Consider the following 16,775-nt stretch of genomic DNA (forward strand, 5'->3'; position numbering starts at 1 on the left):
GACAGACAGACAGAAATCCATTTTTATAGGTGTAGATTTGTATGGAAGCCCCGCCTCTTAATGGGGGGAAGGGGTCTTTTGCCATCGAGAACCTTCCCTGGCCCCAAACACCCCTACATGCAAATTTTCGGTGGTTTTCGATTCTATAAGGAACATAGGGACAGACAGACAGAAATCCAGTTTTATAGGTATATGGAGCATAAGTACAAAAATTTAAGACTCGATTTAATAAACAACTCATTTATTACGTTTACTCTCTGTATACAGCTCCGTGAGGCGGCTGCAGATGTGCAGGCAGGGGCCCTGCTGCTGCACGGTTTGCCTGCACACCTGTCAGCTGCGCTAGAATTTCCTGTAGCACTCCGTTTAGCGCTTCGAAGTGCTGCTGTTGGGCTACTAATACTTCCTGAAACCAATACGAAATCTGTCGCAGCAACCAGTCGTCCTCCACTGGTTGCTGCGCAGACTGCGACGGTTGGTAGGGCGGACGTCCCTGCCGGGCATAGCGTGGCCCTCTCAACCAACGGTTTCGTGCGCCTCTATTGCTGAATTGCCAAATCCAATATCCATTTTCTTCATTCATTCCTGAAAATATAACAAAATAAATATATAGTTTACTATCTTTTTGAAGCTATATTTCCCATTTAATCATTCCTACGTATTGCTAATTGCAAGACAAATTGTCGAATCAATAAGTGCGAAATCGCTCTTAAAAGTGCTATTTTAGCTTAAATCGTTTTGGTTTCTTCGGCGCACTTATTGCTTGGAATGTAACGAAAAAGTGCGCCGAAGATACCGACACGATTTAAGCTAAAATAGCACTTTTATGAGCGATATCGCACTTTGGATGGTACAATTTTTCTTGTAATCTTGCAATAAATTGCGTACTTACTTGATATTATTCAAAACTGGACGACCGAAAAAAAACGTTCACTAGCGTTTAAAATTTCGAATTCAAATGATAACCGGAAAAGGTACCAGTGATGCCATGTTTTTGAAAAAATTTGCAACTACTCGAAAACCAAAAATACTTACACTCTTAAATGTGTTTAATACCCTAGACAGACATACAATTGTACCAGCGTTGTACGTGTACAGCGTTGTGTACAACGGAAGGGTGACAGACATACTGCTGTACGTTGTACGTGGTTGTGCTCATCACTGATATTCTCTAATTGCATGGTCTAAGCGTTGGTTTTTGTTCCTATTCACGAAACGTAAACACAAATTTCAAGATGCCGAGCGTTTAGCGTTAAATCTTTGCCAAAATCTTGCAAAATAATAATTAATTTTAAATTCTGCTTAGTTTTTGTTATCACAACTAGTAGTCATTGGCGCTGCGCGCAGTAAAAATCGAGCAGTTGTAGCTTCGTACAACGGTGAAAGAGGTAGGTACAGAAACCACCGTTGTACCACTTTGCTTGCGTGATTCTATCGTTGTACACGGTGACAGACATACAATTGTATAGGTACAACGCTGGTACAATTATATGTCTGTCTCTGGTATAACCTACCCCCTATAGGCGAATTCGAGCAAAACTAAGAGCAACCGTTCGCTACCTGGTTGTGATTATTGGAACTACAAAAAAAGTGCAATTCCCAAAATGCTTGCTGGCACAGTAGAATCAATATATATAGAATGCCAGTGTCGCTGCAGTGCTCGTGGTAAACATCACACATTTGAAAATTACATATTTACACTGTATGCGCATATGTGTGAGTGATCGATTCGAAACGGGAATCTGATTGTCAAACTAAAAAGGCAACCCAATTAAAAATCCTTCTGCTTTTCCGTAAATCACGTAGGATAAATCACCCGATTTGGTCGTTTTGGGGTATTTCGTCGGCAGGAAAATTTTCTATTGGGAAATTTGACAATGTAGTTCCCGTATCCAAGACACGAACCAGCAACATGTTTGCCACCAAAATATCCATGAAACACCAGCGACACTGGCATTCTATATATATTGATTATACTGCTGGCACCTATATGGAACTCGACTTTAAATGTAATATTTTATTGAATTACCAACAGTGGGAATGATGAAAATGGATAATAAAGGTAAGAAAAAGTATTACCTTTCACTTGATATATATTGTTTCTGTTTCGGGAGATTATTAGAGCTTCGCAAGTGAATTTATGTCTACGAACTGATAGGTTATATGTTTGGTTCTTGGCGCAGATTATGCTAATCACGAAAAAATATTTGAAAACACATTGGAAAACACTGAAGACTGAAAATAATTGGTGATTCTCTATCCAGGATATGTAAACTTTACAGCTGACTCTATGTACTTTTGTTTCATGCGGTACAAAATCAAACATTAACATTTTTCTGCCATAAAGTTAATTAATTCGAATATTTTCACTTGCCTTAACGTAAATAAACAAATTTCTTCCAATATTTCGCTATCTAAAATCCTGACAATTGAAAGGGTTAATCAAAAACTGCATTTTATTAGTTGAATCAATATATATAGAATGCCAGTGTCGCTGCAGTGCTCGTGGTAAACATCACACATTTGAAAATTACGTATTTACACTGTATGCGCATATGTGTGAGTGATCGATTCGAAACGGGAATCTGATTGTCAAACTAAAAAGGCAACCCAATAAAAAATCCTTCTGCTTTTCCGTAAATCACGTAGGATAAATCACCCGATTTGGTCGTTTTGGGGTATTTCGTCGGGAGGAAAATTTTCTATTGGGCAATTTGACAATGTAGTTCCCGTATCCAAGACACGAACCAGCAACATGTTTGCCACCAAAATATCCATGAAACACCAGCGACACTGGCATTCTATATATATTGATTATACTATTTTATTTCACCTTTTTTCAAAAATGTATGGAGTTTGACAGCGATTTTACTTTTCATCACTTTTTTTATGCAGCGCCTCTAAGCGGGCGATAGCTTGTCAAAAACGCCTATACATTTTTGAAAAAAACTGAAATATAAGGCAGTTTTTGATTAACCCTTTCAATTGTCAGGATTTTAGATAGCGAAATATTGGAAGAAATTTGTTTATCTACGTTAAGGTAAGTGAAAATATTCGAATTAATTAACTTTATGGCAGAAAAATGTTAATGTTTGATTTTGTACCGCATGAAACAAAAGTACATAGTCAGCTGTAAAGTTTACATATCCTGGATAGAGAATCACCAATTATTTTCAGTCTTCAGCGTTTTCCAATGTGTTTTCAAATGCTAACGGATTAATTTTCTTGATTAGCATCATCTGCGCCAAAAACCAAACATATAACCTATCAGTTCGTAACCATAAATACACTTGCGAAGCTCTAATAATCTCCCGAAGCAGAAACAATATATATCAAATGAAAGGTAATGCTTTTTCTTACCTTTGTTATCCATTTTCACCATTCCCACTGTTGGTAATTCAATAAAATATTACATTTAAAGTCGAGTTCCATATAGGTGCCAGCAAGCATTTTGGGAATTGCACTTTTTTGTAGTTCCAATAATCACAACCAGGTAGCGAACGGTTGCTCTTAGTTTTGCTCGAATTCGCCTATAGGAAAACATTCACTTTTGTAGCATCAATTATGGAAGCAAAAGCTCATCTTGCGTTACATTTGAAATGCGCGTATTACAAAATTGCACATTTATCTTGCTGATTGTAAATCGATAGCTTTTATTCTGTGTTGGATTTGTTTATAATTATGTAATTAAGATGAAAGTCGTAAGCAAATAAGATTTACTTAATCCGTCACACGGCAAATATACAAACGTAAACAAACCGAGTAGAAATTTTTTGCCAGCATATGTAGAAAAACAATCTTTTACTTGTTTACTGTTTACGCAGATTTCAACGAAAAAAGTACAATGAAAAGGTAGATCAACTTTGTTGCAATAAACATTTACGACGATGATTTTGGTATTGTCGTTCCATGCCGACATTTTTTCACGGTCTTGGGTGAAACAATAGTTTCTAAATAGTATACTGAGAGACACAATTTGCACGCGTATTGCATTTACAATTCATGCAATGTTATCATTTCGAGTTATTCACCACACTCAAAGGTAAGTAGCGGAACCAGGAACCAGCATTTCGAGGTACGTTTTTTATATACGGGAGCTGTCAGTTTGTTACCCCGTTGGGTATAACTGAAATAGTCTACACCGATAAAAATAGACATGGCGTTACCAATAGAAATACTCAGAAATACAATAGAAATACGCGCAAGCAGCCATCTTGGGAGCCAATCGAGCAGCGAGAATTGTCAAAAGGGAACCAATCGAACACGCATACTGTTTGCTTAAATGTTTGATTAACAAGTATTGAAATAGTTATGAAATCTACTTAAGCTATCCAGCTTTTTACGAGCCATAATGGCGGACGTGTTCGCAATATTTGAAAAGCATTTTTACCATTTTCCTACACACTTAAACGCTTCGGTAAAATTTACCGAAATCTAAACAGCTGAACGTTCGGTAAAATTTTTTATTGCACCAAAAATAGACACGGCGTTACCAAGAGATCTTACACATGAATTTCAACGTCCAAATATTGATAATGTTGCTTCATTTGTCAATCATTCGGGTAATATTTTCCTGCTTGGCCAATGTCCCAGCTATCGTTTCCAATTTGCCAAATTTCATTATCAGTTACGGAAGTCGCGCAATAAGTCTTATATTATCAATTTCCTACCCTTTCGTACGCGATGAATTATAACCGTCGCGGGCGAAACCATCGCCGGAATCGTCGCGGGGGCAAATATCGTTTATTTTGTCAAGTAAATCAATTGCTTACGTGCTAGATAAGCATAATATATACTTATAACTTACATACAGCCAAGCAGATTCTTTCTGCGACGATTTCAAGCTATCAAAAAAGTGAGCAGCCCATTTTGTTACCAAAGAAACGGACAATAGCGAATTCATAAATTAACTTGGCTCAGGTCGATTAGCACTCAGTTTTAATCGAAGTGCTGTCAAAGCGTTCATAAATTAACCGAGATTGTATTTCGGTTAAACTGACAGCATTCAGTTTGAAACGCAGGTTAAAACAGTCTAGCATTACGGTTTACGGGTCGATCTGTCAAACTGCCCGTATCGTTCATAAATATCGGGTTTGAGTTAGCACGAACCCAGGTTAATTTATGAATTCGCTTTAGTGTGACTCAAGTACCCAATATATGGAAAATCCTAAATTCCAGCTATCATTTCCAATTGCCGAATTTCATTATCAGTTGTGGGAGTCGCGCAATAAGTCTTAGTGTGACTCAAGTACCCAATATATCGAAAATACTAAATTTTCGCGTATGTGCTCCTGTAGTCACTCATATCATTTGGGCCGAACAAGTTAATATTTTCCAACATCGCCAATGTCCCAGCTATCATTTCCAATTTGCCAAATTTCATTATCAGTTGTGGGAAATTTCGTTTGAGGTGAACAGTCGTGCATATTTGGTTTAGTTATTTGTACTCTTTCTTTGATAAAATCATTTTGGTAGGTACGTTCCGGATTTTAGTTTCAGTGGCCGCCACATCAAAGATCAGCGCTGTTAAACCAGTTCGTTTGTAAAATATTTCAACCCGCGAAATATTCCATTTTGGTAGGTCCGCGGTTGGGTACACTCTTAAATGATACTACCCGTAAATAAGTCGGATTTAGCCAAAGCTAAGTTGAAACTACTCAAAATGCCCTTAAAGTGAACAAACTCAGATTTTGAGTAGTTTTTCAACCAAAAAATTGGTAGTAGGAACTTGAAAGTGCGTTATTTGTCACAGAGAATAATTCAATTATTGGTAGTAAGTAGCCAAAATCGGGTGAATTTTTTACCCAAAATTTAAGTTTGTACACTTTAAGGGCATTTTGAGTAGTTTCAACCTAGCTTTAGCTAAATCCGACCTATTTATGGGTAGAATCATTTAAGAGTGTAGGTAGTTTCCCACAAGTGCTGTTGTAGTTCACGTTTATCACTTTGACGATCGACGCGCTGTTCAGTGGCAGGGTTGGGAAACATATCACAGTGGGTTGGTATTTGAATTTTACGCATTTATTGTGCATGCAATCGATGACTCGAAAAAAATCTGTAGAAAATATTGTCAATTGCAAGGAAAATTGTACCATCCAAAGTGCGATATCGCTCATAAAAGTGCTATTTTGCATTAAATCGTTTCGGTATCTTCGGCGCATTTATTGCTTGGAAGATAACGAAAAAGTGCGCCGAAGATACCGAAACGATTTAATGCAAAATAGCACTTTTATGAGCGATATCGCACTTTGGATGGTACAATTTTCCTTGCAAATGACGATACTACAGACGATACGAAAAAACCAATAGCTAAGATGCTGTTTAGGTGATATTCAATTTGAAAAAAATTGAATCTATATCTAGCGTTGGTAAAAGTATATCTGAATCTCTGAATACATCGAATACCTACATATCTTATTAATTTTGATTTGATTCTTTATTTCAGAGACCAGCGGTTGGTACACCTCTTACATCTTACTAAAGTACAATATTTCAATAATTTTATGTCTAAATGATTTAGTTAGACTATTTTCATCATATACCTAGAGATGTCCCATTTTGTTAGTGTGATTTTTATGTGAAATTGCCTGGCGAACATTTTGAGCATTATCAATCAACTGGTATATGAGCATTGGCGTGCCCAAACTGGAGCACACTAGCACACGTGTTTTACTTTCTCTGTAAAATATAATGTAAAATGAAAGGATTTCTGTAGTCCAGAAGTCCTCTGTTTTCAGTTCAAACGGTTATTATTTTTACGAATTGCGGAAAAAAAGTTTCAAGTTCAATTTCAGTTATAAATTAAATTTCAAGTTTTTTAGTTTCAAGCCTAATCTTAGCTCAATTTCAAGTTCAAATTGAATTCTAATTTCATATACAATTTCAAGTACAATTTTTTTACAAGTACAAGTACAATATTTTTAAACCATTTATAAGTTAAGTAATGGTGCCAAGAAAAAGTCGAAAAATTATGTTTTGTCACATGATTGTTTTTAAATTGCTTATTCATGTTTCTAACCTTTGATGATAAACTTTATATAATACAATTTCTTCTGATAGGACAGAAGGTAAAACAACGGTAAGAACGAAACAAATGAATAAAAAACGAACGAAAAACGAGATAAAATAAGACATAAAAAGCGAAAAAATACGAAAACTAAAACAGAAAAAAATCTAAAGAAGATTGAAAATGACTAAGAAAGAGACTAAAAAAGGGGAAACTGAAAAACGGAAGAAGAAGAAAACCAAAAAGTGAATCAGAGGAAATTTAGGACTCAAGAAAAGGGTGAAGAACGAGACAGAAAAGGAAGAGAAGCAGAGAGTAGCAACAGATTAAACATTAAGAGGAAATAACGGACAGGAAAAAAGGAAAATCAGAGCAAACGAGTCAAGAAAGGGAAAACGACATAGAAAACAAGAGAAACCAAAAGAGAAAAGAAGAATTAGAAAGAAAAAAGAAACCCGATAGAGGAAATGTGAAAAACAGAAAAGAAACCAAATGGGATACAAATGAGAAATATGGGATAAAGAATGGTAAAATAGGACAGAAAAACAGTAAAAAGACTAAAATAAAAAATAAAATGGAAGAGAAAACGAATGGCAGATAAAAAATGAAAACTATATGAAATGATAAAAGAATAAAAAGGTTTTCCGTCTTAAACAGGGGCATCAAAAAGAGGAAAATGGCATAGACGAAGACGAAAAGCGAAGAGGAAAGGATGATCTTCTACGAAGCATTCGAAAACTTAAAGACTGAAAATGGAAAAGAAAATAACAACAAATAAGAGAAAAGTTTAAGAAAACCCAGCACTGAAATTAAGAAAAAATGTAATAGAAAACTACTTCAAACGGAACAATGAAACAGGAAACAAAGCTAAGAGACTGGGTTCTGCCACTTTTTCCTCTTCAGGATCGTAGTCTACTCATTCCACGCTCGTCGAAACTTGACCAAATTCTTCTTCGTAGTAATATATTGACGTAAGCAGAGATGTCAAAACTAATGTTCAAATTTTATAAGCACCTATTATGTCGCGAGAAAAAATCCCTAAAAAATTACTTTCTTGAACATTTCTTTAATATCGGTGTCGTAAGTATAAGTAGCGATGAAATATATCGAAATATCGGCTCTCGAGTATCGATATCGCGGGTATCGATACGGTATCGCCCAAAATCAAGGCTGGAAATATCAACTAGACGTGAATAAAGTTGCCATAGGAATGCTAACGTTTTCCGAAAGTTGTACCCACTAGCCGCCATTACGCAGGCGAAAAGGTGGATAGGAGATCGCCTGACAATCTCGATACCAATATCTTCTGCTGAATAAAACCAATTTTGAATCGACACAGATTGTTTTTATTGTTTCTCTTTTGTTTTGTTTGTTGAAAATAGAATGCCATCACCAACAATAATGATCTTCAGCAAAATTAATCATGTATGTATGTGTACAGGAATACCTCGATATAAGACAGCCTCGTTATAAAACAGCCTCGATATAAGACAATTTTTGTCTTATATCGAATAAATCCCTTTGACATAGCTGGTAACGATACCAAAACTAATTTTCCATTCCAAAATCGGCGCCACGAAGATGTTCATTATTTCAAAATAACCCTGAAAATTGTAAAAAACTAATAGTTCAAACATTAACAAATAGTGCAAGAAGCGTACAAAATTGGCGTCCGCTAATGCAAGTTATTTTTGAAAAAAATCATGTTTCGGTATAAGACAATTTCGATATAAGACAACTTTTTGAAATTATAAATTGTCTTATATCGAGGTGACCCTGTATATGTATGGGGGTAGTCACCATCACCATCAATTTATCTACCTAGCAACTTTCATGTCAATGCTGTTCGTAAAGGACCAAAAGGGGTTGGGAGGATCTATAAGCAATGTCGCTTATATGATTCCACGGCAATATAAGACACTCCTTCCAGCATAGACTTTCGGTTTCTAGATACATAACTTCGCCGTGCAAACTTATCTTGTGTGACGATTTGTGTGCTAGAAGGGCGCGTCAAAATCCTCTCCAACCAAATTACCACATCCCTCATCCAGTCTTCGATACATTCGATACCCTGATGCTCCTCTTCAGAATAATGATGGTATATGGCAATGTAATAAAATATATGTTATATGAATATACATTATATGAAGATATATAGACAAAAACAGAACAATCTCACAGCAGTCCTTCGAATGGAATGGAGTTGCATCATTTGATTTTACATGAGTGCTTCCATTATTAGTTTAATTTTTTCTTCTGGTATCCATGAGCATTATTTAAACTTTCTTCGGCCCGAGTTTTCACTGTACAGTAGGAGGTGCTTGTTTCATGAGCTAAAACGAATCAAATCATTAAAATAACTTATGTTAAGCTTACCTACTAACAAAGTCGTGTGGCTCAGCCGTCATCCAAACCCTCAGTTTTGAGATCAGGCAGTCGGGAACCACCCATCATCACACCTCCTAGCTTGGCTACTCAATAGAGCATTACCGGGTAAGGCCACGTGGAGGTGCTAGGTAGGGGCTTGAGATGGCTGGAGCTGGCTGCAAAATTAATCATTTCCGAAAACTCTGTCATTTCTAGGAGAGACTAGGTTTGAGGTATCAAATGTGAAACAAAGATAAACATATACTTAATGACAAATTCTGCCAAAGGGCCATAATTTCAATAACAAGGCATTCAAAATTTGTGTAAACCGAGTACTGTAAAACTCTATATTTTAAGGTCTAGCATACCAATATGTAAATTATAATATTAATAATGGCTCACTTAATTCCCCAATAGAGATCATTGATATGATTCTGTATACAGGCAGTACACAATCATGGGTCACACACAATTTTGGGTCATTTTAGATTTTTCTGCTGATTAACGCGTGTATATTATACGAAGTGATTGATAAAATTGTTACTCATAAATAGCATCACTAATAATTTGATCAATCATTAGCTGATATTTAAGCCAGCTGCTAGAGCTAAAATGACCCACAATTGTGTGTGACCCATGATTGTGGACTGACTGTATATCATAACATTAATGCCATTTTGTAAACGATTTCAATGCGAAATGATTCGTTTTTTTTTATTCACAAAAAAGGTTATTAAATCATTTCTTGCTATATTTTCCAAACTTCAACATTACATATTCGATTTACTCACGACATTTAGTAATAAGTACTACGCAGAATCATTGATTTGAATGTGTGTTAAATGTGAATGCGACCGTACATGAAAGGATGAAGCAATAGACTGTAATGTTTACGAAATTCGAACCTGTGGCTCGCCATGCGTACGTCGCATAAGCTGATCAATGAAGGAAAATCGATGGTACTATTCTAAGGTTTCTTCCCTCAAACTGTTGTAACTAGCCAGCGAATCTTGATGTTCTAGTATATAACCAATACTGGTTAGTTCACATCAGACGCTCAACAGCCGTTGTAGTTTATTGACGGAAAGCCATTTATGTTGAAAATCAAAACCTTGTTTCTCAAGTAGCTAACGCAAACAGGAGAACATGTCTTGGACCACGTGTTGGATTATATTGGCTCTGGCGGCAACTGTAAGTCAGGCAATCAGGATAGAATCTCAAACGAAATAATCACAACGATTGCAATTTTTTAGACCCGGTCCGCTTTATTTCGAGTTACGTCACAGGTCTACATGGATATTTCGATTGACGGTAAGGTGCATGGCCGGGTGATAATCGGACTGTTCGGCGAAGAGGCACCGAAAACGGTGGAGAATTTTCGTGAAATCTGCATCAACGGCATCGATGGAATCTCTTACAAAGGAAGTCGAATTCATCGTGTTATTCAAAAGTTTATGGTTCAAGGTAAGGTATAGCTGTTCCTTTTGGCATGTTTACGTCGAACCGGCTCCGGTCCTGGCTTTCGTCTACGCTTCTTTTTAATCTGTTATTTAGGTGTATATAATTATTATTCTAAAGATTTGCAGGCTTCGTCAGTGTTAGTTTCGAATCAAAGGAACTTTAATTTTTACCTTTGTTATACTATATATTACCTTTGTTATACTATATAACAAAGGTTTAGAAATTGGTCGAAAAACATGAAATTGATCCAAGGCCCAGAGGGCCGAGTCACATGTACCAATCGATAGGGTTCGACGAACTGAACAATGTCTGTGTGTGTATGTATGTGTGTATGTGTGTTCGCTCCGAATTTTCTATCGTCTGTTACTCGGAGATGGCTGAACCGATTTGACCGCTATTACTTTTGTTTGAAAGGTATTATTGCCTAGTGTATCACTATTAAATGGTTTCGTGGTCTGACTTTTCGTTTGAAAGTTATAAGCAAAAATGTGAAAACTACGTGACACGGTTTTCTCCGGAACCACGCAACCAATTTTAGCGATATTAGTACCAAACGAAAGCTTTTACTATTACTAAACATTTTGGCAAGTTTTATTGAAAACGGACTGGCAAAAACCTACACATGTTGTACAAAATACAACAGCGTGAGTAACCGAAAGTTAATAAAAATTGATGAAATTTATTCAAGAAAACTTTATTGTTGTGAATCAAATAGAATTATGAAATTAATGCATAGTTCAAAAATTTATAAACTAGACCTTTATTACGCAATGTATATGTTAAAGAATAGTATTTTATCTTACAACTTACTTTTACTTGCACTTACCATCATTAGTAACAACTTGCTCAGCAATTTCATGAGAAAAGGAACTATCAAAATTTATAAGTGTTTCTATTTGGTTCAAATTTTGTAAACTAATTCAATTTCCAAAAATTTTATGTCAACCACACGTGTCGATTTCTATCTCAAATAGCAAGTAAGATCGTATAACAAAGGTTCCTTTCACCACTAGGTGGATTAAATCAGGTTTTAACCTAACTATTTAAAATTTTGAATAACTCACCAGGTCGGTGTTATTTATTGTTATGAGCTGTTGAAACCGAACGAAACCGTCATTAGGGAACGACATCGAATTCAGTTGATGCGACCACGAGATAAGCAGACACACAAAAAACTGATTCTACACCCTAACAATGCTTGGTTTCACGTTGCCGAATCCACTAGAACCTACTGTGAAACACTCGAATAGCGAGTGCTACCCGACCCGTCATGTTCTACAGATATTGCGCCGTCCGATTACTACTACAGTTCGTTGGCACATGGTTTGGCTACTCAGCAACTTCGCTCAAATGAAGATTTCAAAAAAATTCTTGATTCGTGGATTGACGAAGGTCATAACTCGAGCTCTGCCCGAAAGATTGGGAAAAGTTGTAATGAACCTTGCAGCAATTTTACGAGTCCTACGCAAATTCGCATTTTAATAACAATTATCCACTAAATACACTGAAACTATGCTTGTCAAGCAAGGAGGGGTGCACTGGGGAGGCAATAACGAAAAACTGATGGTTCAAATTGCTAAATTGCAAACATGTGTGGTAAACGCAGAAAATAACCACGCTAATAATTTGTGCGTGGGACTCTAAATAGGTGGAAACTCCGCAATATGTAGCTTGCACACTTATTCCGTAGTACATAACGTTGAATTGAATTGAAAAAAATTGCATGGAGAGCAATGAAAGAAAAACCACAAAGAATAATTCAACGGAACAAACTTTACTTAAATCTTATATTTATTAAACCGTCTACAAAAGGGCTACGACCCTGTAGGGTGGCCTTGCGGAAAATGGCCGAAACCCCAATGAAAATATAGATATCGGCATGTTCTTCAGCTCTTGCTGGATTATTCGTGGCCTTGGAGATCAACTGCTTTTCCGTTTAAGCTTCGAAATTATAGAATTAGATGCAGCTGTGCGACGTTGTGAAAGCGTTGTACCCGTTTATCTTCGGTTCATCTCATCCAGTGATCCCTTGACGTAATGAGTTTAGGCCAGATCCGACCAAAAGACTACATATTCCTTTGCGAAGTACTTTTTGCTGAGGGCGGCTACTTCGTACTGCATATCTCCCCGTTCCCTGCAAGCCTCGAAGGAAACAACAGAGGCTTGGACATTCCCTTCTCGCCGATCGTCAGACACAGAAGGACCTTCTTCGGGAATTTGGTGTATGACATGTTTGTGAATGCATCGCTTACATTCTTGGTGGGCGACGTAAAATACCCGGTCCACTGCCGGTCGCTGTCGTCCAGCGTCAAATAGGTCTCGTCCGTCATCCATTCTGACCACAACGTCCCGCTTCACGGGAAAGCTGTTTTTCACCAGCACCTGCAGTCGCTCCTTCTGAGTGGTTGCTTGCTGAGCAGACACGACCAATTTTGCCTGACACTTCCGCATAAAAATGTCCATTTTAGTCAGGTGTTTCTACATCGCTTGCTTGATTGCTCCAACCTCCTGACTCAGGACACGGAAGATGAGACTATCTTACTCTCGGTCTTCTACTTCAGCTCCCGTTTAACTGTCTCGCTATTTTCTATGAGAGAGTGGATGTTGTAAATGCCCGATCGGCTATAACCGGCGAACACACAGTGCCTCGCGATACGAAACTTATTCGCTCCGGGGTGTAGCTGATACTACGAACAAAAATATTTTCATCAGTCATGGCTTAGGTTACGACCAAATGCCCGGCAGAACGTCAAAGCATTTTTGTAAATGCTTAATAAAGCTTAATGGCCATTTAAATTGTCTTAAAAGTGTTTTCATCGCCATCCGAGATTAGTTCATTTTTTTAATGCACACGTTACTCGTCATCTTGCTACTACCACAACCTCCGGTTTCCTAGAGCCTACTCCTAATCCGAAGATATGTTAGTTTCCTACCGGGTCAAACGCGTTAGTGAATTATGTGGCAAACTTAACATCTGCCGTATCTAGCAGTATCAAATTTCTAGAGCATGGTTTGGTAGAGCATGGATGATGCGAAGCGTATTCACTTCTGCCTTACTTTTCACTTTAATAATTTGTTTATTACGCGCATTATGGTGCGTTGCGCTATTTTGTTGAAAGTATATTTCTTAAATGTTGATGTTGGTCATATTTTGAAAGAACTAATAGTTGATAATCCGTCACCAAGGAGCATTTTTACATAGGCACTACCATAAATTTTAAAGTAAAGCGTTTCGATCTTGCTACAAAAGCGTAGCCTGCACCAAATATGTAGGAAATTCTCTGTTAACTCATGCATTTGCATCCAAACTTAATGAACTGTTAGAATGATATCAACCGCTTGGTAAAATTATTCATGTGACATATATTTCACAGGTGGGGACATCGTATCGGGAGATGGTCACGGGTCGATCAGCATATACGGCTCTTATTTCGACGACGAAAACCTTAACATCAATCACACCAGTTCGGGCTTTGTGGCGATGGCCAACCGTGGACCGAATACCAACGGTTGTCAGTTCTATATCACCACCATGCCGGCACCGTGGCTCAATGGAAAGCACACAATTTTCGGTAAGGTACTCGATGGACAGGGCATCGTTCATAAGGTCGAACAACAGAAAACGGACACCGATGACTATCCCATACCGACGATTATCATCGAGAACTGCGGCGATGAGCCGATTGACGAACCGTTCATCATCTCCGATGATCCATACGAGTAGGTTATTTATACAGTAGTTAATATACAGTGATTACAGTGATGCTTTTTTTCAGTTTGTGGGCATGGATTAAGGCTGCCTACTTTCCGCTGGGAATGAGCTTCTCAATTCTGGCATGTTTTCAGTACATAATTAGAAAGCTTGATGTGTATTCTTAAAACATAAGCGTAAAACTTACAAGCATAAACTTTGTTCATATAATTCGTCAAACTAATTCAGGTCTTTATTTGCTTCAAGAAAGAAATTGTCAATTACTATTTCAGGTCAAGAAACAGTTGCTAGCTCATTTTTATAGAAACTGGTTGTTCAAGATTTCAATATCAATCGGCAATTTGTTTAGATTTCCAGTAGCATAAAGCCGGGGTGGCTCTTGTCGTACTAAGAATTCCCTTCCACTATACTCTGTCCTGGGATACTCGTCGCCAATTCATTGAGCGTCTCGACACATAGAACAGATTACACTGCACAGTCGTGGATGGTAAATGGTTGAATAATGCGCTCCAGAACTATCACGAAGTTCCACAGCCTCTTATTTAGCAACTCCTATCTCTACCTCCTCGTGGTACCATCCGGGATACGCTCCTTAGTGGAAATCGGACAACCGGTGGAAACTAGGGTCGTATGCGGACAGAGAAGGGGGCACTCATGCGAAGGCTGAGTGTAAACTCTCCGCCTGCAAATGACGGATCTCGGTAGAAGCATGTTCGATGAACCTGAAAATACCGAGAACCTGAGCAGAGGGTCCAAAGCCCCCAAAGGAGGATGGTTTTAATAGCTATTATCCATGGCTAAAAGTAAAAACATGAATGGATAAACCCCTAATCCAAGGTGTCATGCGACCCGTGCCGAGGGATGAATGGTGGGGGGGGGTTCTATAAATACTCAGCCTCAAACGGAGCCTGTGGAGTACCAGAGCGCCCTCCACAGTAATCAGCCCTTACCGCATCATGAGGGGCTCTGATGTGGCGGACTTTTCTTTCCCCTCAACTCGTGGGATTTTTATGGAAGACAAAATCAAAAATACAACAAGTGTGGATACGGTGGAAAACCCGTTCGCTAGAGGAGGCATCCAGCGTTCTCCACCAAGGGTGGAGAAGGATGCAACTAGGAGCGCTAGTGTGGGTGGCAAAGGCAGCGGTATGCCTACCACGCCGGACACAGCGATGAACGGCCCAGCGCTTATCAGGGCGATGGAGAAAAATAGAGACGCTGTACCTAAAGTGGTAGCAGCGTCACAGCAGCTCGAGGTAATAATCGAGTTTACGTCAGGTCGCGGCAATTTCTCCAAGGACCTGAAGCAGAGCTTGCTCATGCTTCGGAGAACCTTGAATGCAGCGACCAAAACGCACAACGACCTCGTGGCGCGTGCAGGAGAGGCTAAGAAGGTGACCGTGAAGGCGTCGAAGGCAGTACAAACGGACGCTTGCCCGTTGACGGAGTGTCGTAACGCGGCCCAGGAGGCTACGGAAAGCGCTACCAGCAGCGGTAAGGCATCCGCCAAGCGCCCGAGACAGTCCCCGGGGGATAGCACCCCTGGCGGACCGAAAAAACGCCTGATCGGTAAAAGCTCTCAGGCTAGCGGGTTGGCAGAGCTAACCGATGAACCAGCGGGAAGCTCCAAGACAGGTGGCCCGTGGACCGAGGTTAGGGCCAAGAGAAAAGGCGGAGGAGGCTCCAGTAAAAAAACTGCTCCACCTAAACCGGCAAGAAAGCGAGTGAAGAAGGGCGACGCTCTTATCCTGAAAACCGACGGGTCGAAATACTCGGAGGTTCTGAAGGCCATGAGAGGAGACGCCCTACTCAAGGATCTGGGCGCGGACGTACGGAGCATCCGCCGCTCACGCACGGGCGATATGATCCTCGAGTTAAAGAAGGACGCCACAAAGAAGAGTTCCGCATACAAGCCCATAGCGGAAGGAGTGCTCGGGGACGGAGTGAAGGTACGTGCTCTCACACCAGAAGTGACTCTCCAGCTTAAGAACCTGGACGAGATCACCGAAGTGCGTGAGGTCGTACAAGCTCTCAAAGAGCAAAGTGGAGTGGTGGTGGCAACCGAGGCGGTTCGCCTACGCAAGGGTCCGGCCGAGACCCAGGTAGCCACCATACGACTTCCGCTGATTGACGGAAACAAAGCCCTGAAAGCTGCTAGGCTAAAAGTGGGGTGGTCGGTATGCCCACTGAGTGTGTCCAAGCAGTCGGAAGCTTGCTTCCGGTGTTTCG

The 16,775-nt window shown here is 39.1% G+C and overlaps 1 protein-coding gene across 1 annotated transcript; it reads left to right on the forward strand.

Annotated features, from left to right (window-relative positions):
* The first annotated feature begins 10,476 nt into the window (after positions 1 to 10,476).
* On the forward strand, positions 10,477 to 14,713 carry LOC128743690 (peptidyl-prolyl cis-trans isomerase, rhodopsin-specific isozyme). The gene is made up of 4 exons (XM_053840318.1): positions 10,477 to 10,564; positions 10,627 to 10,837; positions 14,209 to 14,554; positions 14,611 to 14,713. The coding sequence occupies exons 1-4, from the start codon at positions 10,520 to 10,522 to the stop codon at positions 14,711 to 14,713; spliced, it is 705 nt and encodes a 234-aa protein (XP_053696293.1). The 5' UTR covers positions 10,477 to 10,519.
* Positions 14,714 to 16,775: the final 2,062 nt, after the last annotated feature.

This window comes from Sabethes cyaneus, chromosome 3, assembly GCF_943734655.1.
Source record: "Sabethes cyaneus chromosome 3, idSabCyanKW18_F2, whole genome shotgun sequence".
NCBI lineage: Eukaryota > Metazoa > Arthropoda > Insecta > Diptera > Culicidae > Sabethes > Sabethes cyaneus.

Excerpts from the sequence above, each read along its gene's own strand:
- LOC128743690 (XM_053840318.1), top strand. The coding sequence starts at position 10,520 with ATGTCTTGGACCACGTGTTGGATTATATTGGCTCTGGCGGCAACT. Across the intron at positions 10,565-10,626 it reads TATTGGCTCTGGCGGCAACT|ACCCGGTCCGCTTTATTTCG; the intron begins GTAAGTCAGGCA and ends GCAATTTTTTAG. Across the intron at positions 14,555-14,610 it reads ATCTCCGATGATCCATACGA|TTTGTGGGCATGGATTAAGG; the intron begins GTAGGTTATTTA and ends GCTTTTTTTCAG.